The sequence below is a fragment of the Mustelus asterias genome, chromosome 2 (assembly GCF_964213995.1).
Source record: "Mustelus asterias chromosome 2, sMusAst1.hap1.1, whole genome shotgun sequence".
NCBI lineage: Eukaryota > Metazoa > Chordata > Chondrichthyes > Carcharhiniformes > Triakidae > Mustelus > Mustelus asterias.
Window position 1 is genome coordinate 88,027,639 of NC_135802.1, and position 26,407 is coordinate 88,054,045.

The 26,407-nt window shown below is 41.5% G+C and overlaps 1 protein-coding gene across 6 annotated transcripts in view; it reads right to left on the bottom strand.

Annotated features, from left to right (window-relative positions):
* The window catches only part of dgkb (diacylglycerol kinase, beta), a 679,678-nt gene that overhangs the window by 524,455 nt on the left and 128,816 nt on the right, over positions 1-26,407 (bottom strand). For all 6 annotated transcript variants that reach the window (XM_078228107.1, XM_078228097.1, XM_078228136.1 and 3 more), the window contains 2 exons: positions 21,336-21,477; positions 3,281-3,330 (listed from right to left, as the gene is read on the bottom strand). In XM_078228107.1, coding sequence (XP_078084233.1) covers positions 3,281-3,330; positions 21,336-21,477 — 192 coding nt within the window. The remainder of the gene's footprint in view (positions 1-3,280; positions 3,331-21,335; positions 21,478-26,407) is intronic.

Genomic DNA, 26,407 nt, shown 5'->3' on the forward strand with positions numbered 1-26,407 from the left:
CAAAAAGGTGACTGAGTTGAAACATATATGATGCGGAGGGGTTTTGACAGGGTCGATATGAAGAGAATGTTTTGTCTTGTGGAAGAATCAAGAACTCAGGGTCACTGTTTAAATAAGGAGTCGCCCATTTAAGACAGAGATGAGGAAAAATATTTTCTCCCAGAGAATCGTGAGTCTTTGGAATTCTCTTCCTAAAAAGGTGGTGGAAGCAGAGTCTTTGAATATTTTGAAGGCAGTGGTGGATATATTCTGGGTAAGCAAGGAGGTGATGGGTTATCAGGGGTAGGCAGGATGCAAATTTGAGATTGGCGAAGGCAACTCTTTACAACTACTTTCTCTGGTAATGCCTTCTAGATTAGAAACATAGGGAAACATAGAAACTAGAAGCAGGAGGAGGCCATTTGGCCCTTTGAGCCTGCTCCACCATTCATTTTGATCAGACTCATCATTGAATTCAATATCCTAATCCCCCTTATCCTTTGATCCCTTTGGCCCCAAGAACTGTATCTAATTTCTTCTTGAAATCAGACAATGCTTTGGCCTCAACTACATTCGTTGGTAGTGAATTCCACACCTTCACTGCCCTCTGGATGAAGAAATTTCTCCTCACCTCAGTTCTAAAAGGTTTATCCCTTATCCTCAAACTATGACCCCTAGTTCTGCACTCCCCCACCATTGGGAACATTCTTTCTGAATCAACCCTGTCAGGATTTTATAAGTTTCTAGGAGATCCCCTCTCACTCTTCTAAAACTCCAGTGAATATAATCCTAATCAATTTAGTTTCTCCTCATATGACAGATCTGCCATCCCAGGAATCAGCCTGGTAAACCTTTGCTGTACTCCCTCTATAGCAAGGATATTCTTCCTCAGATAAGGACATCAAAACTGCACATAATACTCCAGGTGTGGCTTCACCAATGCCCTATACAATTGCAGCAAAACATCCCTATACTCAAATCCTCTCACTATGAAGGCCAATATTTCATTTGCCTTTTTTACTGCGCACTGTACTTGCGTGCTTACTTTCAGCGACTGATGCACAAGGACTCCAAGGTCTCATTGAGTGTCCACCTCTCTCAATTTACACTGATTCAAGTAATAATCTGTCTTCTTATTATTGCTAGAAGACCTAACATTAATGGGGCTAGCTAGCTTGTCTAAAAGTTTTATCTCCAAGTATGGAAGACCAGTTGCTAGCTGCCAGTACATGTAACAGAGTAGGCTGTCTGTGTAAAGTGGAAGATGTTAGATAATAAGCATTGAATCAGTCTTAGTTATATAGCAATATAGTTAAATATATATTTTGAGCAGGGACTATAGTAAAAGTTATGTATAATTGCTGCCAACGTATGATGTACTGCTGTTACGAGCTGATACGTGCCTTTCCATCACTGGCAGAAACATAACTTTTTGAGTTATTGGTATATGCTCTCTACTTAATGCCACTATTTATAATTTGAAATTCTTTATTCGAAGGAATTACAAAAATAAAAGTTCATTTTCCCTTATGCAACTTACTTCAGTGAGTTATCACTTAAAAAAAGTATGTATATATAAACAAATTTAGTGAGAAGAAAATCAATATTTTTCATTTACGTTCTGAGGGGGTTGTGCTGTACCTATCCTGAGAGTGTTTGATGGGGGCAGTGTAGAGGTAGCTTTACTCTGTATCTAAGCCCGTGCTGTACCTGTGGGTTTCTTCCAAGTACTCCAGTTTCCTCCCACAGTCCAAAAGATGTGCAGGTTAGTTTAACTGCCTGTGCTAAATTGACCCTTAGTGTCTGCGGATTGGGTCGGACTCAGATGTTCCTCTGGAGAGTCAGTGCAGACGTGATGGGCCGAATGGCATGCTTCTGCATGGTAGGGATTCTATGATTATATGAAACCCATGCTGTACCTGTCCTAGAGTGTTTGATGGGAACACTGTAGAGGGAGCTTTGCTCTGTAATATAGAGTAGTTTATGATGCAGGTTGGGTTATTGAGCACATGTATGGAGTATTGCTTATTAATATGTACCTTAGCGTTCACTAAACCACACATACCAGGTTACTTGAAGCTGTCTAAATTATTGGATGAAGAGAGCACAGATTGTGTGTTTCACTCTGCCATTCAATGCAATGGATGGATTGTTAAGGTTGTTTTTGATCAAAGTCCAAATTTTCAAACTCAGTGCATCCTTCCTCCTCCTCCCAATTCTCGCCTGCTCTCCTGAAATGGTGAACTCAAATGTCAGGAAAAGGGAGCTAATAGTTCAGATGTTGGATGTGAGAGGAGAGGGAGAATGCAACCAAAGTGCAGAGAGGTAGAATGGGATGTGTTAGGAGAGGGTGAACGGAACTTATGAGGAAAGATAGAGGGATATGTGAAGGGAGACAGAATGAGGCATCTGAAAGGAGAGAGGGACTTATGATTGTGAGAGTAATTTAATGTGAACCATTAGAGGAGAGGTGAATTACACCAGTGGAGACATTGCGGGGGGAGGGGGGGGGGGGGGCATGCAAAGGTCTGTAGATCTTGGGCAGGACTTTCCAGCTTTGGTGTGAGTGTGGACGGAAAATCTCACCCGTAATGTTACCTTGGAGAGTAGGGATAATCCAAACAGTGAAAGGAGCGCAATGCTGCCTCTAACATGCATGTGTTCTGCAGACTGAAACCTAACTTCATGAAAGCTTAGTGACTTAAAATTTAAGCAGCACATGGGCAAAAATCAGTGCTGGGAGAAGTTTGCAGCCAACCCAGAACAAAAAATATTTAGGAGGAACTGTTGTTTATGTGGATAAGACCTCAAGAGTTCATGTCATCATATTGCAACAGAGTGTGAAGGTGGTGGGTACTGTTCATTCTGCTTGGAGGGGTTCTGGCGTGTGTCTGTAGGAGCTGGATGTGTTTTTCTTATTCTTCGTGAACTATCTTGGAAGCCACCTACAATTGGCGTCCTGCATCTTTCTTGGAAAGATACAAAATCAGCAGGAACATTGGCTTGAGTCCCTTATTTATTAGTGTTGCTGAGAACTTCTTCACATCAGTATGAGCTGAGACAGTTTTAACTCAATTTATCATCCTGACCATTCAACAACCAATGAAACTCAGAACAGGAAGTGACCGAACACCTGCTCTAATTCACTGCATTATGATTTGGCAATGCATGCACAGTGCTGAAATATATAAATTGTTTTGAAGCAAAAACTTCACGTTACAACTTTATTTGTTACAGATAAACAGGCTTCAATAGTGTAACTACAGTAACATATGAATATAATTTCATAACAGGTCCTTACCGAGCTATCTAGCGACCCATTTCCATCAGTGTCATAAAGACGAAACATGACTAAAAGAAGGAAAAATAATAAGTCATTTGTCTCTGCCAACGAAGCCTTATGTAGTATTATCACAAACCCTATCAAAAAGGGTACATGCAGGCATGCTCTCTCTATAAATTATCCCCAGTGTCATCAACTGCCCACATCTGTGAATTTTTTTCTTTATAGTTTGTACATACAGGAGTTAGTCTCGAGAAGTTGGACATTAAACAACTCTTTCAACAATTTTCACATGGCAACAGTTCCGATATAAAACAGATCCAAGTGTCAAAACAGAGACAGGGTTTAATAAAAAATAAAAGCAAAATACTGCGGATGCTGGAATCTGAAACAAGAACAGAAAAATGCTGGAAAATCTCAGCAGGTCTGAGAGCATCTGTGGAGAGAGAGTACAGCCACATTTCGAGTCTAGATAACCCTTCGTCAGAACCCACAATTTAATAATGTGGGAGTTGGCTTTGTGATAGGTGCAGAGATCTGGTTCAAGGAATGAGGATTCTTGTGTGGGTGATGAATTCAAGAGGGAAATCATGGTTTTCTCCATTCTTTATTTCAAAGAATCAAGCAGTGACGGGCAACCTAGGCTAGTGAGTGGGCCGCATGAGTGGTCCCCTCCATCTCAGGGGGCTGCAGGATTGAAATCAGGCCTGTTCACTCACCATGACAGTAAGAAGTTTAACAACACCAGGTTCAGTCCAACAGGTTTATTTGGTAGCAAAAGCCACACAAGCTTTCGGAGCTCCAAGCCCCTTCTTCAGGTGAGTGGGAATTCTGTTCACAAACAGGGCTACAAATAAACCTGTTGGACTTTAACCTGGTGTTGTCAAACTTCTTACTGTGTTTACCCCAGTCCAACGCCAGCATCTCCACATCATCACTAACCATGACCCCATGAATAAGATTAAATACATTTAATACATATCAAATGTTTCATAATAAGTAATAGAAAATGCTTAATCATTTGTACATCAATAGTGTTATCAACTTCAAATGGTAGAAACAAAATAAATGTTTACATATTGAATGCAAATAGAGGGTACAGCTCTCACAGTCAATATTGTGTGCATTCAGCAAGCACCCCACTTCACTTGCCTTTGCTTCAGTCATACCGGTAAGAATAAAACTACGCAGACGGAAATCAGTGGAATGTGACAGCCCTGCACATGGGCAATGGTGAACAAAATGTCTTGTGGGCCACACTCAGAACCCAGACGGGTCGCATGTGTCCCCAAGCCACAGGTTACCCACCAGTGATTCAAAGCCTTCCTGCTCAATGCATCCTGATTTATTACTTAGTTACTCTGCTCAACAACTTTGTCATTTTTGTTCGCATTGTTTCTAGCCAAGTTCTTGTCCCAGAGGTTGCAGAAGTCTCTGGGATGGGGCAAGGTGAAGATTAGAGAAGAACGAACAGAACCTTGTATGTAAACATTTGACTTGTTTCTGCTGATCCCAGTATATTTTGGAACCAGTGACCACATTACACAAAAAAGAGAAAAATCTTAAATATAAGATAGTTCTAATAAATTCAATGAGGGATTCAGAAGACATTTATTTACCCAGAGTAATTAGACTGTGGAACTTACTATCACATGGAGTAGTTAAACACATCTGTACTGTTTATCTTAAGGGAAGCCAAGCAAATAAGGGGGAAAGGAATAAAAGGATATGATGAGATGAAGTAAAGTGGGAGAAAGCTTTGTGAAACACAAGCAATTGTGCGGAATGATCCTGTGCAATTCTCTACGTTTGCTATTTTATGACAAGATGTGCAAGCTCCTGTTTCCATCCAAAGAGTAACAATCTCAGTTCAGAAAAACAACACCAGGAAGACTGTACAGCCTGAGACTCTTTTGTCTGGAAGGAGGAAAACTGGGAGGTAAATTGTAAGGGGTTTAAAAGAGTAAATGTAGAGAACATGTTTCCACTTGTGGGAGAGTCCAAAACTATGGGACATAAATTTAAGATAGGGACTAATAACTTCCACTGGAAATTTAGGAGGAACCTTCTTACTCAGAAAGGTGAGAACATGGAGCTTGTTATCACATGGATTGGTTGAAGTGAATAGCATAGATGTATTTAAGGGAAAACTAGAACAGCACATGATGGGAAAAGAACTAAAAGGACATGTTGATAGAGTGCTATGAAGTAAACGGAGAGGGAGGAGGCTTATGTGGAGCATAAACACCAGTACAAGTAGAATGGTTTTTCTTTGCTGTAAAGTGTATGTAATTCTATAAATAATGTTAGTCCATATAATGACCTTGAGAGGTCAAATTAATTCACATGTGATTTCATCTATTCCATGCTTCCAGCTATTCTAAGCAAGCAACAGAACCTGCAAAAAAGAATTGTATACTTGTAGAAATCGAGAAAATGCATTTATAACAAACATCTATTTCATATTAATAGTATTTCATTGGATCACTTTAGCACTATATATTTTGATGGAAGTTTTAAATTTCAAGTAGATTATATAATATAATAATAATTAGGCATAATATTTACTTTAAATTATAGTACAAATGATGATAATGTAGAATTTTATAATAGTGATTAACTCCAAAATGTGCATATATTTATATTTCAATTCTAATATGTTCTTCTTTCATCATTACCCAAGCAGTTATGTGTTCTTTTAAGTCTTTTTTACCTATTGAAGTTTCAACCACATAAATATTAGATATTAAACAACGAACTGCAAAAGTACAATTTGCAGTGAGGCTGATTCACTTACATTCAGGAGAAAGACTGGAGGATTAGTTAAACCCTGCTGATGGAGCTATAAGTTTCCATCACAAGTACCATCACAAAACAAATATTTCCATTATTGTTGCTGATGATTCTCTTCCGCCACAATAATCTGGAATTATCTGATCATCTGCACCTGAAAGAATTGCTGTTGTATCCCTCTTTTTCAAAGCTTATATTTTACAAAGTTAGAATAACATTCAAATAGGTGTAACACTTCAAGACAATGGGGAACCATGAAGCCGGGGAAATACTTCATACATTTACATTAGTTTGGATTATTAACTATGAAATTAATAGCTACATTTAAAAAGAAAAATAAGATGCAAATAGTACCTACTGATAGTAAGCATTCTTTATAATGATATTATAAAATCGTAGAATCCCTACAGTGCAGAAGAAGGCCACTTGGCCCATCGAGTCCACACCGACCACAATCACACCCAGGTCCCATCTCCTCAACCTAATTTATCCTGCTAGTCCCCCTGACACTAAGGGGCAATTTAGAATGGCCAATCAACTTAATCCGAACATCTTTGGAGTGTGGGAGGAAACTGGAGCACCCGGAGAAAACCCACACAGACACGGGGAGAACATGCAAACTCCACACAGACAGTGACCTGAGCTGGGAATTAAACCCAGGTCCCCAGCACTGTGAGGCAGCAGTGCTAACCATTGTGCCACCATATTCTTTTCAATAAAGAACTTGAGTGCTTTAAGAGATTATTTCGAAGTTATTGCAGGAATAGAATTTAGTATGAAGTATTGCAATTGTGTTAAATAAATAGAATTTTAGTAGTTTCAGAATACAATGTAAGATTATAAAAGATGATGATGAAACTAATGCTTTTGAATTTGTGCATAAAATGCATGATTTATTACCTTCAGAAAATATCATGTTGAAAGGCCCCATTATCTTCTTAAAGTATCTGATAAATCAGTACATAAAGGGCCAACCATTTTCCTAAATTAGCTAATAAATTTTGCTGCATATTTCTCAATTCAGCTCCAAACAACATCTGCCAGGTGGCTGCATAAAACAAGGAAAGAATACAACATTTTGAGCACCAGTCAAAAGGCTGGCAGCAGCGACACATTTTTATTGGAAGCTGACCCACTGCATTCTTTTTAATGCCAATCACCATCATAATCAATTCACTGTCACTGTCAGACTGACCCGTCTACACCAGAACACAGTGTGTGGCAATAACCCATTCCCAATATTGTAATAACAACAGACAGCGAGTTAACATACACAAGGCAATAAATTATCAGAGGATGAATGGAGATAACATAGAATAATCAAATCAAGGTGATTGTTCACACATACGTGTGAAACTATCAGTGTTGAGTTCTTCCTTTACATTCAATCTGATTTTCTGCCAAGAGTTAATAATGTACCTGTATTAAATTTAAAAAGACATCTCAATGGGAGTACTCTATGCAGTACTAGGCTTCACAGTATGGTATGGTTATTGATGATTTAGAGAGGGCACAAAATAGATTGACTACGATGTTACATGAAATACTAAAAACCATAACAACAGGTTTTAGTTTTGTTAGAGCACAGTAGGTTACTAGATAATATGGGTGAAGTATTTAAAGTTGTAATAGGATGGGACAGACTGGGTATAAGCAGATTTTTCCAATAGCTGAGGGGTCAGAGATGCACAATTAAGTGTACCGGATTCAGAACAGAGGACAAGAACTCTTTTTTCATAAAAAGAGCTGAGAGGCTGTGTAACTAATTTCTAGTGCAAGTGATTGAGGCAACTTCAACTTTCAAGAATAGATTGAATATAGATGAGGGGATATAAAACAAAGTGGGTAAATCTGATTAAAGCTTCGAGCATGCAATTAGTTTTAAACATGAAATGAAGTGGCTGAACCAATTACCTGTTTTTGTGCTGTAAAGTGTGAAACTAAGAAATGTAAGGAAATAAAATGCCTATTGGAGGTGCACGTGGATGAGTTGAACTATGCTTTGAAACAATAAATTTTGCTTTTTCTACAACTATGCAAAGCCGTTGTACAGTTCTGAGTACTGCATCTTGCCCTAGGAAGAGTGAAACACGTATTCAGTTATCATGGATTTTAATCTACATGTCGATTGGTCAAACCAAGTCAGCCTTGAGGAGGAGTTCATAGAACATATCCATGATAGTTTCCTTGAACAGTATGCAATGGAACCTATGAGGGAGCAAGCTATCCTAGATCTGTTCCTATGTAATGATACAGGAATAATTAAATGATCTCTCAGTTAGGGATCCTCTCGGAAGGAGAGATCATAGTATGGTTGAATTTAAAATACAGTTGGCGCATTAGAAGGTAAAACCTAATACCAATGTCTTGTGGTTAAACAAAGGAGACCAAAATGGGGTGAGGGAGGAGTTGACTAAAGTAGACTGGGAGCAAAAACTTTATGGTAGAATAATTGAGGAATAGTGGAGGACTTTCAAAGCAATTTTTCATAGTGCTTAGCAAAAGTATATACCAGTGATAAGGAAGGACTGTAGAAAAAGGGATAATCAATTATGGATATCTGAGGAAATAAAGGAGGGTATCAAATTGAATGAAAATGCATACAAATTGGCAAAGATTAATGGGAAACTAGAGGATTGGGAAATCTTTAAAGGTCAACAGAAAGCCATGAAAAAAGCTATGAAGAAAAGTAAGATGGATTATGAGAGTAAACTAGCTCAGAATATAAAAACAGATAGCAAAATTTTCTATAAATATATAAAATGAAAAAGAGAGGCTCAGGTAAACATTGGTCCATTAGAGGATGAGAAGGGGGATTTAATAACGGGAAATAAGGAAATGGCCAAGGCATTGAACAGGTATTGTGTGTTGGTCTTCACAGTGGAAGACACAAAAACATGTCAAAAATTGATGACAAGAAGGCTATGGCAGATGAGGATCTAAAAACGATCATCATCACTAAAGTAGTAGTGTTGGGCAAGCGAATGGGACTAAAGGTAGACAAGTCTCCTGGCCCTGATGGACTGCATCCCAGGGTATTAAAAGATAGCGGGGGAAATAGCAAATACACTTGTGGTAATTTACCAAATTTGCTGGACTCTGGGGTGGTTCCAGCAGACAGCAAATGTGATGGCACTGTTTGAAAAGGACAAAATGCAGGTAACTATAGGCCAGTCAGCTGAACTTCTGTAGTAGGAAAAATGCTTGAATCTATCATCAAGGAAGAAATACCGAGACATTTGGATAGAAATTGTCCCATTGGGAAGACGCAGCATGGGTTCATGAAAGGCAGGTCATGTTTAACTAATTTACTGGAATTCTTTGAGGACATTATGAGTGCGGTGGACAATGGGGAACCTGTGGATGTGGTGTATCTGGATTTCCAAAAGGCATTTGATAAGGTGCCGCACCAAAGACTGCTGCATGAGATAAAGGTGCACGGTGTTACGGTTAACGTATTAGCATGGATAGAGTATTGGATAACTAACAGAAAGCAAAGAGTGGGGTAGATGAGTGTTTTTCTGGTTGGCGATCAGTGATGTGTCTCAGGGATCAGTGTTGGGACCGCAATTGTTTATAATTTACATAGATGATTTGGAGTTGGGGACCAAGTGTAGTGTGTCAAAGTTCACAGATGACACAAAGATGAGTGGTAGAGCAAAGTGTGCAGAGGACACTGAAAGTCTACAAAGGGATACAGATAATTTAAGCGAGTGGGCAAGGCTCTGGCAGATGGAGTACAATGTTGGTAAATGCGAGGTCATCCATTTTGGTAGGAATAACAGCAAAATGGACTATTATTTAAATGATAAATAATTGCAGCATGCTTCGGTGTAGAGGGACCTGGGTGTCCTTGTGCATGAATCACAAAAAGTTGGTTTTCAGGCGATTTGATTTGATTTATTATTGTCTCATGTATTAAGTACAGCAGGCAATTAAGGCGGCAAATGGAATTTTCATTGCTCAAGGGATGGAGTTTAAAAACAGCGAGGTTATGTTGCAGCTGTATAAGGTGCTGGTGAGGCCACACCTGGAGTACGGTGTACTGTTTTGGTTTCCTTACTTGAGAAAGGATATACTGGCACTGGAGGGGACACAGAGGAGGTACATTAGGTTGATTCTGGAGTTGAGAGGGTTGCCTTGACTGGGATTATACTCATTGGAATTCAGAAGAATGAGGGGAGATCTTATAGAAACGAATACAATTATGAAGGGAATAGATAAGATAGAAGCAGGGAGGTTGTTTCCAATGAATATTACCAGAGTCCAGGTGTTCAATTGTGAGGAGATAGAACATAAACTAAGCATGCATTCCTTGGAATAAAGAAGATTAATGGGTGATTTGTTGGAGTTTTTAGGATTTTGAAAGGAATTTACACAACAGGCGGAGATAATGCTTTGATGGGGAGTCTAAGACAACAGGACATAGCCTGTGCTGAACATTGTGCAGTCATCAGCAAACATCCCTACTTCTGACCTTATGATGGAGGGTAGGTCATCAATGACGCAGCTGAAGGTTGGGCCTAGGACACTACCCTGAGGAACTACTGCAGCGATGCCCTGGGACTGAGATGATTAACCTCCAACAATCAGAACCATCTTGCTTTGATTTAGGTATGACTTCAACAAGTGGAGGGCTTTCCCCCTGATTTCCATTGACTTCAATCTTCCTAGGGCTCCTTGATGCCACACTCAGTCCAATGCTGTCTTGAAATCAAGGGCAGCCACTCTCACCTCAAGGAAGGTGATGGCCTCATGATCAAGTCAGTGGACAAGTAATCCAGAGTACACAGATTCAAATCTCAGCCCAACAGTGGGTGGAATTTAAATAATTTGTTTTTAAATCTTTAATTAAAAGTTCACCTCAGTAACAGAGTTGATTGAGATAAACCCCATCTGGTTCACAAATGTCCTTTCAGGAAGGAAATCTGCAATCCTTACCTGGTCTGGCCTAGATGTGATTCTAGACCCAAAGCAATGTGGCTGACTTTTAAATGGCCGAGCAAGTCACTCACTTGTATCAAGCCCCTTTGAGATTGATGGATACATGCATGATGCCGAGACCTTTGAGGTGATGTCTTCATCCATGGAAAAAGTGGCCACATGTGCAGCATCAACAGATGCTATGGTTGTCAAACAGCTAGTTGACCAAGGTTGTGGCTTCCAACCCATGAGGGAGGGTGCCCCACATCCAGGAACTGTCAGCCAGGATTTGCAGTCAGTCATCAAGCAGGAGCAGAATGGAGGCTAGAGTTCAAAGTAACGGTGGGGCAGGCAGATTTCAGTGATGTCGTTGGCGGGGGGAGGGGAGGAGGGGTGGTGATCTGGAGGTGACAATAGGGGGGTGGTGGGCTGAAGTGGGCGAGGTTGTCACTCTTAATGCAGTACCAAGAGAATCCGACACTGTTCGAGGTGCTGCTTTTCAGGACTCTTTTTGCTTGCCGAGGTGGATGTAAAAGCTCCAATGGAACTATTTTGAAGAGGAGCTGGGGCATTCCTCTGGTGTCCTAGCCAATGTTTATTCCTCAATCAACACCACATTAAGAAATGGATTATCACATCTCTGTTTGTGGGGGTTTGCTGTGCACATGTTAGCTGCTGCACATTTGCTACATTACAACAGTGACCGAACTTCAAAAGTATTTCCGTGGCTATAAAGTGCTTCAAGACATCCGATGGTCATGAAAAATGCTAAATAAATGCAAGTTTGTGAAGCACAAGCACATGCCGATGACTCATTTGATGCACATTTAGTAACCGTACAGCATTCATTGCATTTCCCCTGAGCTGCACTCCTCGAATTTCTGGGAGGAGTCAGTGGGTATATTTGAAGTGGGTATATCCTTGCCACTGGGTAACCAGCCAGTAACTCTGCTTCGAGATGTGAAGTGGTCAGGGAAGGTGGAATGTCACAAGATGAAAGTATTATGGCAGTTGCCCGGGAATTTTGTGCACACCTGCATTTAACATTGATGAAGTCAGAGCCATTGGAATTGACAAACACTCCTGGGTAATCTGGTATCTCAACTGCCACACGAGTGCAGCCCAGAACATCCTGTATCTGTAGAAAGCCAGTCAGGGATGCAAAATCGATTCTGACTGGCATTATCGCAAGGATGTTGACAAAATTGGCAACTCTGGCAAATAAGCCAGCAGTCACCCGTGGTTAGGGTTAGGGTTATGCACTTGTGGACGGCTGACTGGGTGATCCTACAAAGTAGAGACCTGGAAGGGTAGTGACAAAGACGTTGAGGGTGGTTGTGACTTTGACAGCTACTGGTGAAGCATTGGCCGTCAGATCCACTTGGCAATGAGTCCTGTTTCAACAGGTTACAAATGTCTGCCATCACCTAACACAAGAGCCTGAACCTTCTGAGACACTGGTTATCCAACATGTTGAGGAAGTTTAACCACTGCCTGTGGATCTTGTACAGCGGGTGTGGTCTCGTGCAAGGTAGCACCTCACTATTGATCCCCCCCACGCGTCCAGTGGAGCTGTGAGGTAGATGTGCAACAGCCGATTGGTGCCGCAGGTCCTGCTGTTCGTAGGTCATCTTCAACCTGATCCGAGTTCCCAAGTAACACGGCATAAACGACACCCATACTGATCTGATAGGAAAGTGTAGATGCCACTCCCAAAGTGTATAAAATAACCTTTCAGCGCAAGTACTACAAACAAAGTCTTTCATATAAGTAAGAAAACAGCTTTGAGGTCTGTGTTTATTGGCATTTTTCCTCAATGTCTTCAGTCCACTTGAGTGACTCCTTTTGCTCTCCTTATGCTCTCCTTACTGTCATGGCAAATTCCAGTAATGGGCTTTCTTCAATGGAGACCCATGGAGCCAAAGTTAAACTACAAAATTCAGATCAATGTGCCTGTAATTCACCTTATAACACACTGAAATTGACAGCTGGCCTCTATCGAGGGTCTTTGCTCACTGGCAGCTTAACATACTGCAGGTGAACACACAAATCGGTTGGTTGGACCCAGCTTCCCAAAGTGTTCACATTTTAGAAGGATTTCACCCCACCTGTACTCAAACCCATGCCCTCACCCATATTAAAATCCCAGGAGTGGCACGGTGGCACAGCGGTTAGCACTGCTGCCTCATAGCGCCAGGGATCCAGGTTCGATTCCCAGCTTGGGTCACTGTCTGTGCGGAGTTTGCACGTTCTCCCCATGTCTGCATGGGTTTCCTCCAGATGCTCCGATTTCCTCCCACAGTCCGAAAGATGTGCTGGTTAGGTGCACTGGCTATGCTAAATTCTCCCTCAGTTTATGCAAACAGGCGCCAGAGTGTGGCAACTAGGGGGTTTTCACCGTAACTTCATTAAAATGTTAATGTAAGCCTACTTGTGACTAATAAATAAACTTTACTTCACTGTGTTAAAACTAACCTACAAAGATTGACCACTGCTGGTTGTGAGACAGTGCTGCAGCTGTAGCAGTGAATCTCCAGCAGGGGATGCTGTCTCTCTACTTTTCTTCTTTGGGAGCACAGTATAAATGGAAAAGACCACTTTCCTTCTTATGCAAGTGCATTGAAATGGTGCTCACAAAAGAAATAAAACAGCACTAAATCACATCCAGATATAATTCAAGCTTTTCCCAAATACCAGGTAGTTCCTAAGGTGAAAAGTCAATCTGAAAACCTGTTTGTGCAATGTGGCTGCATTTACTGTGGCAGCAGATAGGAACTGCACATTGTAAATGTACAGCTCCAGCCCAGCACAAGAATTCCCTCCACTGGGCCATTTACAAGACTCATACAAGAGCATGGATCAATCATTCCCCAACCTAACAGCCAATCCACACTCCCCATCACACAGTCCCTTGGACAATATCGATAAAAGCCAACAGCAAAATCCTTAGCTCAACAATTTTATCCAGCAGCACATTTATAGCACCAAAAAAATCAGAACTAATTGTTCTCGTGCTTCTGCTTCGTTCCTGCCTTGCAGGTGCCTTTGCCTTTCCTAGTGCCCCTGGATAGAGCTATCAGCTTCAGATGCAACTTGGCTGTTGTAAGGCTGCTGACTGTCACTGGGGGGTGACTTTAGAGGATGTCCTCCGTGCTATTCTGGACTTCAAGGGGCCAGCTTCCAACAGCACCACTTTGGCACACATTGAGGTGGTTGGGCTGGCTGGCTGGCTGGTGAGATGCAGCAGCAAAGGCATTGGTAGGACAGCAGTGAGGGGAGCATGAATGCTCCCACCCTGAGAGAGGACAACAGATTTGTTCTCCATTGTGCCAGTGCCCCTCCTGCGATGTGACAACTCAGCAATCTGCTGAAGCGCAGTTTTGTGGACTGCTGTAAGAGCCTGTTTGTTCCTCTGAGCACGGAGATGTGCATCCATGCTGGCACCAGTCTGGGATTTCACCCCACCTGTACAACTCCATACAACTGATAGCCAAGTTCCGCACACATGAGGACGGCCTAAACCGGGATGTTGGATTTATGTCACATTATCAGTAACCCCCACAGCTTGCCTCCTGGGCTTGTAGAATCTCACTTGCTGTTCTGTCTGGAGACAATACACATCTCTTTAACCTGTGTTGAATGCTCCCTCCACCCACATTGTCAGTACCTTTAAGACCTGGCTGGCTGTAGAGATTCGCATTCTAATTAGTATTCTGTAACTTGATTTCCGTGTCTGTGCACTGTTTGAGAGCAGATATCCACTCCATCTGACGAAGGAGCAGTGCTCCGAAAGCTTATGGTATTTACTACCAAATAAACCTGTTGGACTTTAACCTGGTGTTGTGAAACTTCTTACCAGTCTGGGATGCAGGGCATAAGTGGGAATCACATGACCTCTGTCTGAGCTTCCACTGCAGAACTGAGACATCAGGAGGTCTCCCCTTGTGCTGCAGTGGGGGATGCAACAGTGACCTGCAGATGCTCTATCGTGGGTTGGCCGGGGACGAGGGGGGTGCGGTGTTGTCATGCTGCTGACCCCTATAGTTGAAAGGATGGATTCTAAGTTGGGTGTGCTGCCCTTTGTCAAATTTCAGCTGGCTCTTCCATTCGCCTCAGTGTCAAGATGGTGTCTTGGCAGATCTGCTAATCCTGAGCACCAACTCCTTAGAGGTGCTATGGGGACGCAGGCATCTTGGTCATCCGCTGGTGTTCTGGCTCTCTCTCTCCAGTTGTGGGCCACCTTCTCCTGTAAGAGCGAGAGGGCAGAATGCCAGGGAGCACGGTGCTTGGGTGATGTGCCTGCCTTATCTGAATAGCTGTAGGTTTGTGGAGGCATGCAGAGGTATGTGTGGCTGGCATGATTGGAAGGTGTGTGAGGGTGGGGTGAGGTAAATTAGGGGCTGAATCCTAAATACCATCATCAGCAACATGATGAGTGGGAACCTATTGACGAAACAGCTGAAAATTGGGCCTAGGGCACTGCTCTAATAAACTCCTGCTGTGATGTCCTGGGATTGAGATAATTGAACTCCAACGGGAGTTTTCCCCAATTCCCTTTGACTCCACTTTTGCTCGGACTCTTTAATGTCATAGATTCAAATGCTGCCTTAATGTTAAGGGCAGTCACTCTCACCTCACCTCTTGGGTCCAGCTCTTATGTCCATGTTTGGACCACAGCTGTATTAAGGCCAGGAGTAGAGTGGTTTGGGGGAACCCAAACTGAGCATTAGTTAGCCAGCTATTTCTGTGCAAGAGCCAACTGGTAGTAAATCCAATGACCCCTTCTATCACTATGTTGATGGGGTGGGAATTGACAGGGTTAGATTTATTCTGCATTTATTGTACACAACCAATTTCCACCCCATTGGCTAATAACAAACATGCATGAACTCTGGGTGAGTGGAGACTGGGCAAGTTAAAAGAGCGAATCAAATTCATACATCTTCAATTTACCCTACAGTTCTAAATAATCCACAATCTTCTCATCCATGTTCTTAACCCAACCTCGTCACCAAGGTGTTGGCTTTGCATAACTACTGACTTGTTATTCACAAGGAAAGCTCTACATTGTTATAAATGATACTATCAGTGCCTGGTCTTTATTTACCCGGTAGAATCTTGGTTACCCTGCTCCTGTTTCGGAAAATACACTACAAAAGTACTGAATTGTTGGGTGGAATTGTCTTTGCTGAAAAAAATCCTGTACTCTTGGAGACTAAAGGATCATTGATTACTATACTTCCACCAGATCTGATGGGGTGAAGCACAGTGTTTTAACTCCAGGATGCCCAGATTATTTCCATAAACTCCCTGCTGGCATTACTAAGTGTTGTCCATAATTTATTTATTTTAGTGGATAAACAAATTAGTGGTAACGCAGACAACAAGCAGGACACAATACTAACAACACAGTTATGAATAAAAGATGCAGTGGGAGGGGAAAGTCAAGACGCTGAAAAGGGAGAGTCAGCATGGATCATTATTCCAGCAAGTAACCAAATCAAATGCCAGCAAAAAACTACTGTAGATGATGGAGTATAAGTCAACCTCTGAAGCCTTGAAAAATCCCTCCAAAAATGGTGGTCCACTTATGGCAGAGTATAAAAAGTGAACGGCCAGCATGGGTGTGTGTGGGCAAGTCAGCATTTTTAAATATCTCGGCATCTGATGCAAACATTGGGCTTGTCCTGACCTCTTATGCATCTTTACAACACAGCCCATATCACTTACTTGATACCATGTGCCCAGTTATAAGGTTCTGGAAGTAAAACATGCATTTGTGGAGGTGCAAAATGGAGACTGTTACCATTATGAATATAGTGTGTTGGGACTGAAAAGGAGGGTTTGACTTTGGTTGAATATATCAAAAGCACGGGGTTGGGGTTGGAATATATCAAAAGCATGGATTTTGGGGTTGGAAAAATTGTGTTGTCACATACGCCGGATCAATGTACACTCAGGCTTTATGCTAAACTTGGCATTGTTCCTATCTGTACAGTATTACATGCAGTGGAATGAATATTGCATTTTCAAACGCCAAAATACAATCTCCAAATCTTAATGGGATAGATTTATCACATCATTATCTTGTGCATGCCAAATAAAGAGCGAATTCATTCCATTTGCAGGTACCGAGTAACAAGTATATCTGTTCATGAGAAGTACAACATGAATGGCCAATCGTTGTGGCCTTCCATTTCATGGTACATCAAAGGTCAGATAATCTAGAACAGCCCTGCAGCTTTTGCTTTTATTTCAGTGGCTTTCATCAAACAATAACCTCTTATGACTTAAAACAAAAGTAAAATGTGTGGTTATTTCAGGCTGTCATTACCAGCCAAAATGGGGTCTGTTTGAACTCAGCATTTTCGCTTTTCCCCCACCAGCAATAATGGGATCTGTCAGAAATAAGAGCAAGATTTCCGCATCTGGGTCACACCCATCAATTTTAAAAGGACTGCCGATTTCCTGACTGCAAAATCCAGCTCCAACACTTTCCTCACCAGCTGCAGTACAACAGTAAAATAGCTTGTGCTGCCAGTTATTTTCAACAAATATATTTAGTTTTTCATGTGTACAAGGGCCGCTATAAACAATCAGAACATCATTTTGTATTACTTTATAGGCTATATTTTGCAAAGAATGATACTCGGGCGGCACAGTGGTTAGCACCGCTGCCTCACAGCGCCAGGGACCCAGGTTCGATTCTCGGCTTGGGTCACTGTCTGCGTGGAGTTTGCACATTCTCCCCGTGTCTGCGTCGGTTTCCTCCGGGTGCTCCAGTTTCCTCCCAGAGTCCAAAGATGTGTGGGTTAGGTTGATTGGCCATGCTAAATTCACCATAGTTTTGGAGGGGCAGGGGGAGGGGGGCGGGGAAATAGCAGGATAAATATGTGGGGTTACAGGGATAGGGGGATTGTTGTCGGTGCAGGCTAAATGGGCCGAATGGCCTCCTTCTGTACTGTTGGGATTCAAGTGAAGAATTTCAGGCTACAAATATCAAGAAATTTTAGGTGTGCTGCTCACAGCATTTAAAATTAATGGATAGAATTAATAAAAAGTAAACACCCACACCAACAGCTTCCTGACATACATGACTGTCAGCTTTGACTCCAGGTGGTTGTATGCATTCATGAAAATCACCCTTTTATACGAAATACCTTCAAAACTTCAATGCGATTTATGATCTCAACAATTTAGTCTCCATTCCAAAAAAAGTCAAAACCAAGTTGTGCTGCCATATTTGTTTGAGACGAAATCCAAGTTAAAATCTTTCAATAATTCTTCCCTTTAAATTCTATCCACCATTCTTATTGCTTTAGCTTCTAGGTTTACAGGGCATGTAAATGGCAACCACCCACAAATCAGAATGTACATTTACAAAACTTAATGTTGGTTTTAAGCAGTTTTCTGAGAATAAATGTAGGAGAGGAGTTTCAGCCAGTGACAAATACATAATCAGAAAATCATGACCTCCAGCACAATCTGCACAACTGCCAAGTGAGGCAGACATTCTGAAAATACACTCAGATGTGTAACACTGTCTCTATAAATATTAGCCATTCATCTGGTTAAGATATTAAATAACTGATCTGTGCCCACTAGTAAGATAACTTCCAGGCTGCACACATTTATCTGACAAAAACTGAGAATGATAGAACCGTGACAATTGGCCTCTGGTTTCTGCTTAATATTCATTGACTATTGTTGAAAGTAGGCTTGTTATGTGGACATTGGGTAGAGACAGAATGGTGCTTGGCTGCAAATGTCCCTGGGATCAAGCAGCCTGCCATTACTCACTATCAAGGCTCACATTCTCAAAGGCACTTGCACAAAATATCAAGGGCTCCTGAAAGCTGTGGATCCATAGCCCAGTGACAAATGATTGCCTTCAGGAGGGGAGGACAAAGAAGATAATTATCACCATGCTGTCGAGTGAAGAAAGACCCATTGCCTTTTGTGCCTTGAACATTGAGCAAAGCTGAAAGTCGCAGCAGCATGGTGGCACAATGGTATTTGGCATCTTACGTCTGCACCTTACCATCCCATTATGAATGGATTAGCAAAACATTTTGTCCAAACCATGAAACACACATTGAGAACAACAAGGGAACAAGGTTCACTGATCAAATGGCTTAACCAATCCCTACTAATGTCTAGGAATACCGCTCTTTTAACGGCCAAAATCTCGCCTGCATTATTAATGACGAAGAGGCAACTACATTCCATATTCAATTTGTTGAAACCTCTGAAAATGAATGAAATCGTTCAACAGAAACAACAAGGACAGGTAGAATGGCAGGAAATTAAAGCAAAACGTTATGTCTTCCACCAAGGTAAAAAGAGTGTTGGCCAGGAAAGAAATTCTGCCATGATCCTTGCACTGACTGGAACTGATCATACACCATCCAAAGCAGAGATACTGTCATCTGGAGGAAGCATACAGACCAGCTGTTGGTGGAGAGAACTAATCTGCTGGAGGTAGAAGCTGCTGATAATTCAGATTCAACTGTATAAAGTCCTGACCTGAACCTTCCTGAAACCCTGACACACTGCTGAGAAAGTCAAAACCTCAGCTTCAGACCAAGCACAGTCAACCTCTAGTTACAATGGTGACGCCAGTCAAATCAACAGTATCCTTGTCTACAACAGTGTGGATACAATCGATCAGTATGCCCTGGAAAAACTGTATTTTCTCGTCGAGCTGAATGATCTGATCAAAGATAAAGCTATTGATGATATCCATGAAGATGATGAGATCGAATATTTGATAATATTCATGCAAATATGAAAACACCAGAGGTTACAATCTGTGCAAGGAAGATGATGCCAGAGGATTGCCCTGAACAGTTCCGAGAATGATGACCTACAGACCATCTCACTTATTGATTATTATTAATGTTGTTGGACAGCATGGTAGCATAGTGGTTAGCACTGCTGCTTCAGAGTGCCAGGGACCCGGGTTCACTTCCCGATTTGGGTCACTGTCTGTGTGGCATTTGCACATTCTCCTTGTGCCTGAGTGGGTTTCCTCCGGGTGCTCTGGTTTCCTCCCACATTCTGAAAGACGTGCTGGTTAGGTGCATTGACCTGAACAGGCACCGGACTGTGGTGACTAGGGGAATTTCACAGTGGGGCGGCACTGTGGCTAGCACTGCTGCCTCACAGCTCCAGGGAACCAGGTTCAATTCCGGCCTCTATCACTGTCTGTGTGGAATTTGCACGTTCTCCCCATGTCTGCATGGGTTTCCTTCGGGTGCTCCGATTTCCTCCCACACTCCAAAGATGTGCAGATTAGATTGATTGGCCATGCTAAATTGCCACTTGGTGTCCTGGGATGTGTAGGTTAGAGGGATTAGCAGGGTAAATGTGTGGGGTTACAGGGATAGGGCCTGGGGTGGAATTATGATCGGTGCAGACTCGATGGGCTGAATGACCTCCTTCTGCACTGTAGGGTTTCTATGATTCTAGCACTTGTTTGAATTTGCTCATTTGTTCAATTTAAAGGGGGATGAAATGTTATGTATTAATTTTGATTCTTGTTAGCTGCACCAAGCACCATGTATTAAAATATTCATGTATTCACCGGAAGTGGTGCCATGGGTTGCTAGCACATGAGACTGCCAGAGTTAAGAAACAACCATGTTGTGAGCACCACTCTATCAATAAAGTTCCGTTATGTTTAACCCTCCTGCTTCCCGGCATCAATTCTCCATATACAACAATAATCAGAGTGAAAAGCATGTTTCTAAATATACTTGCTCTTATATATTTCAAAGCAAAAGCTAGAAAGGTTAGTTTTGTACTAGCAAACAGATCAAGTTTATTCTAAGCAGTCAGGATGCTAGTCACTGCAAAATAATCTATCCACAGTCATTCCCTCATTTTTAAGTTTATTTATTGTCACAAGTAGGTTTACATTAACAATACAATGAAGTTACTGTGAAAATCCCGTGGTCGCCACACTCCGGCGCCTGTTCGGATACACTGAGGGTAAATTTGGCATGGCCAATACACCTAACCAGCATATCTTTTGGACTGTGGGAGAAAACCAGAGCATCCAGAGGAAACCCACGCAGACACGGGGAGAACGTGCAGATTCCACGCAAACAGTGTCCCAAGCCAGGAATCGAACCCGGGGCCCTGGTGCTGTGAGGCAGCAGTGCTAACCCCCATGCCATTGGGCCACTTACATGGCATCGCTCAATTGATTACCGTCACTTCAGTAGATGATCAGCAGCAAGTTCATTTACACATCTAGTCCCATTTTTGCTCAAATGCTGTTAAGAAAATTCCATGCTTATAACATCCAAGAGCTTTATGTAGATGAAGTTGATAATATACACAGCATACATACATTCTAGCTTGTCCTCCGGTCGTCCTCCTTCCAGTAGCGACAGGTAGCAAACAATATCCTTCAACTGAACCACGTCCGACTCATTGGTGCTGGCATGGGAAGATGTTACAGAAGGAGACGGGACTCCTTTACTCATCTGCAGCTCACTCTTTGTTTCAGAGTTCTTGAGTCCTAAACATGAAACATGGGTTTTGAGAAAAATTTCAGCAGGTGCAAGTTTTTCTTCGCTGGTTCACTGAGGATAAAGTCCTTTAGTAGCTTTTGACGTGCCCACAGGTTTGCTTTTCAAGATAGCAATAGCAAAAATAATGCACATTTTAAATGTTTGATTATTATAAAATTGAGAACTGATCATATCAATAAATTTGGGGAGATGGTGCAATAGTGATAATATCACTGCAGGAGCCATCCAGAGACCCAAGGTTCAAATAGCACCACAGCAGATGGTGGAATCTGAATTCAATAAAAAAATCTGAAATTAAAAGTTGTTGATTGCCGTAAAAACCCATTTGGTTCACTAATGTCCTTCAGGGAAGGAGACCTGGCACACTTACCTGGTCTGGCCTACATGTGACTCCAGACTCTTTGTTTAGTCTCTACAGAATGCAATCAATTATCTCTGCCCCCACTTGCCTTCATTTTTCAAATAACCATCAACATTAACATACGAAGATTAGGCCAATCAACCCCTTAAGCCTGCTCTGTCATTCATTAAGATCACGCCTAACCTTCTACCTGAACGAACTTCCCACACTCTCCCTGGATTCTCTTAGTGACCAAAAATCTCTTGACCTCTGACTTGATTCTCATTATGTGGAGATGCTGGCATTGGACTGGGATGGGCACAGTGAGAAGTCTCTCGACACAAGGTTAAAGCCCAACAGGTTTATTTAGAATCACGAGCTTTCAGAGCGCAGCTTCTTCATCAGGTGAGTGGCCACTCACTGATGAAAGAGCAACACTCCGAAAGCTCGTGATTCCAAATAAACTTGTTGGTTACCCAAACAGGCACCGGAGTGTAGCAACTAAGGGATTTTCACAGTAACTTCATTGCAGTGTTAATGTAAGGCTACTTGTGACACTAATAAATAAATAAAAACTTTAACCTGGTGTTGTGAGACTTGATTCTCATTGACATTGTATCCACACATCTCTGGGTTCAGAATTCCAAAGATACACAACCCTCTGAGTGAAGAAATTCCTCTCATCAGAGTCCTAAATGGATGAGGAATCTAGAATTATGCATAATATTCTGAGACCATGATGCCTGATTCTAGAGTCCGCAGCCAGGGAAAACAACACCTCAGCAACAACAGTGTTGAGTCCAGTAAGAACTTTGTACGACACCCCATCTCATTTTTCTAAACTTTAGGGAATTTAGACCTAATCTGCTTAACACTTCCTCACAGGACAATTCCTTCATCCCAGGAATTAAATCTGGTGAACTTTTGTTACATTTCCTCCAAGGCAAGCACTTTCAATTTCAAGTCAAAACCACATTTCAGCAGTTCAATTTCAGGAGCTGCTCACCAGTGTTCAATTATGCTTATTTTGCATATTCACTGGCTGGACAGGTTGAACTCTTGAACTTCTGATATTTCAAACTGAATAAAATTTTTCTAAAATATCAGTGCAATTTCCACAAAGTTGTAACTTTTTGGTGCAAAATATACAATTCATGTTCAAAGCTAGTCGAGTGTTGAGTTGCCAAAGATCCATCCACAATTTGTTGTGACTCCCATCTTTTTATTGAACAATTTTATCTGGAAGTAACCTCAAATCTGCATCCCAACAACTCCTGATAACCTATCATTCTTTGCTTACCAAGTATCTATCCACTTCTGCCATAAAAATATTCTAAGATGCTACTTTCATCACCTTTTCAGGAAGAGAGTTCCAAAGACTTACGATCTTCTGAGTGAAACTATTTTGCCTTATCTCCATTTTAAATGGGCAACCCAGTATTTTTAAACAGCAACCCCTAGTTCTAGATTTTCCCACAAGAGCAGAGGTACATTTACAGTTCTTGCGGCCCTGTCCTCAGCTTCATTTTCGCCCCACCCTTGCCATCCCTGGGATCTGAAGGCCAAAGCCCATCCCTAGTATACACTCTCTCTTCCTCCCCACCCCTCGCACACACTTGCTCTTTCCCGCCACACCCCTCATACTCGCTCTCCCCTCCCACCCTCCCTCACCACGGCCATTGTAGTGGGAAATCTTGAGGTTCAGGAGCTGTAAGAATGTGTGTTTGTCGTATCATCTCTCAATATTCTATAACACTGTTTCCCTATGTATTTGAGTCCCCAGATGTCAGTAGAACTATGGTTTTGAAGTGGAACCATTATGCCGATTGGCATTTCATGCATTTACATTCAAGGAGTTAATATCTAAAGCATTTGTATCTACCGCTGTATCATTTTCAATAGTGAAAATGAACACAAATCATATATGTTTGCATTTCAGCCACATCCTACTCCACAATCCTGACAACCATGCTAAATGTTTCAAAGGACCTGTGAGGTCTTTCTGGCCACTAACTCAAGTTATCAAGTTTTACCCATGGGACCTGATCAGTTGTTTCTTTCCAATGCGTTTGTTGGCATTCAATTGTGGATTTAGTTAACTTCAGCAGTATCTGATACCTATAACTATCAATGCTTTATACTTTGTGAAATATTTAATTTTGAGGCTACCTTCTGACTATTCAGACAAATCACTTCATATTCTTCTTCTCTATAAAAAAAAAACTTATTTCCATCAACCAGCACACCCCAATCTCCATTTTTGAAATCTTTATGCCGGAACACTTAACTCATTCTTACAGCTGGGACACCAAGTTGTCTACAACAATAATTTTCTCAACCAAATGGAATATGATGATGCAATGACTTCTGATAATGAACTGAGGGGTTAAACATGGAACATTCCCACCAGAAACAATGGCAGGAATCCACTCCATCATACGTTTCATATCTGAAAGTTAAAATAAATAGAGAAGTATGGGAAATAGGACGACATAGATAGTGCTCTCAGAGCTGTGCAGTAACAATGATGGGCCAAATAGCTTCCATCTGTAAAATTCGACAGTTCCCACAGAGAAATTGGATATCATCTCAGGAATACTGCTACTGATTAAATCCATAACTTCCCAACATGTTGAGCAAGGAAGAAATTCTTGCCTGCACCCTCAGCTATCTTTCTCCTGCCACACCGTTTATAGAGCAAGGCAACACAGCCCAATTTCTGACCAATTATCATTCTTTCATTATATACACAGCCAATTTTAGGTATTGTGGTTATGCTTCAAATAGAATAAATATGCAATATTTATTAGGTTGGGAAGCCTAAAGAGGTCACAGTCCTCGTGTTGAGATTCTATCATAGAGGCCATTGCCTTTATTCGCCCCTGCATGCGATGACACAAAGGAAGAAAGGATATTAATCAAAAAGCAGAAAGCATTGTTCGTTGAGGGAATACAGGTGGAAAATGGACTGACAAGGCCTCACCTCAGTGCTCGGTTGAGAGATTGACCTATAGACTGTGCTTCTCTCTCCTACTGAGCTGGTGGTGTACTCCTATACCCCACATCCTTCTGTGATGTCGGCTGCAATAACTCTTTGCAAAAATGGAGGCAAGACCAATGCAGGTAAAAGTTAATTTAATGCCTGAGCCAGGCTACCCTCGAGAGTTCACACACTGTTAGACTTCAGCAGAGCTCTTACAAGCTCTCCATATTGACTTTTGGGAAGGCCCCCTAAAGTCAGTGGTGCTTTGGGAGCAGGAATTTGAGACAGAATTCTTTCTGGCCTGTAACTCACCCGTCTTTTATTTTTAATAAACTGAATTATTTGAAGCATTTTCCTCCATGAGATTCATGTAGGTCCCAAAAATAATGATCAAGCATAATTTCCTGCTATTTGTGCCAGGAGGGGGCATTGGAATGGGATCAAAGGAAACTCTGTGGGTGCAGAGACTCTTAAATAGCTCAATGAAGGAATTTTATTTCGTAATGTCTACACTACTACTGTAGCGCTTTTGTTTGACTTGTTTCCATTCTTTTTTTTCTTTTAAATATTTTTTGCAAAATAATTTGGCAGCAATTTATTCTCTCTTTCAAATAAATTTCTTAGCAATAAAATTTAGCATACATTGCCAAGTGTCAGCAGTGGCTCAGTAGGACTACTCTTGCCTCTGAGTCAAATGGTGATCGATCAGTGCTTCCTTCACTCCAGAGGCCTGAGCATGCATTTACATTGAAGTTCAGTACTGAATTGCTGCAGTGTTGCTTAGTCCTTTAGGTTCATGTGCTGGGCCCCGTGTCGAGGATGGGAATGTTCACGGAGTTTCCTCCTCCTTGGTCACCCCCGTTCATGACTGCATGTGACAGTGTTACAGACATTACTGTCTTTAGGTAGCCCCTATTAAATTATATTCAGCTTTCACTTTTCATTCCAATGTCACCTCTTTGTCATTAACTCCAGGCATCGTGACGTTCGCTGACAGTTTCACTGGGCAAACTTAACCAAATGCCTTTTGGAAATCCAAGTCGGATATAGAAACTAGATAGCTTTATTCCACTACTTCATGTCCTCAAAGAATTCCTGAACATTTGTGAGATATGCTCCATTTCTTTTAAGTAGGTGCTGACGATCCTTCATAGTCTTCTGTTAAAAACAGAGCTTTTGTGCAATAGTACGTTTCAGCACAATTTATATCATATTGTGCAATTATAAAAATGTATTTTCTTGAAGGCAGCACTTGTTTTAATGTTGATTCACTTTTAATTTGGAGTTTCAGTCAAATCGACATGAAATCCTTTGGGCTTTTTCTCTCAGTAACAACTTCCACCAACGGTTTCCATTCACTGCAAATAAAAGCCAGGAATGAGAAATGGAAATCCTGAACTTTGTCCTATTGCCAAGAATGCTCTGTTAATGGAACTTATTTCTGATCAGTAGTTTTGTAACAATTTAGTTTTTCATGGCCCCTAATGGGTTGATTTATTAAGACAATAACTAACTGAGTTAAGTATATCAGAATTTTTTTTAAAAAGATACTTGGGTCTGGAATT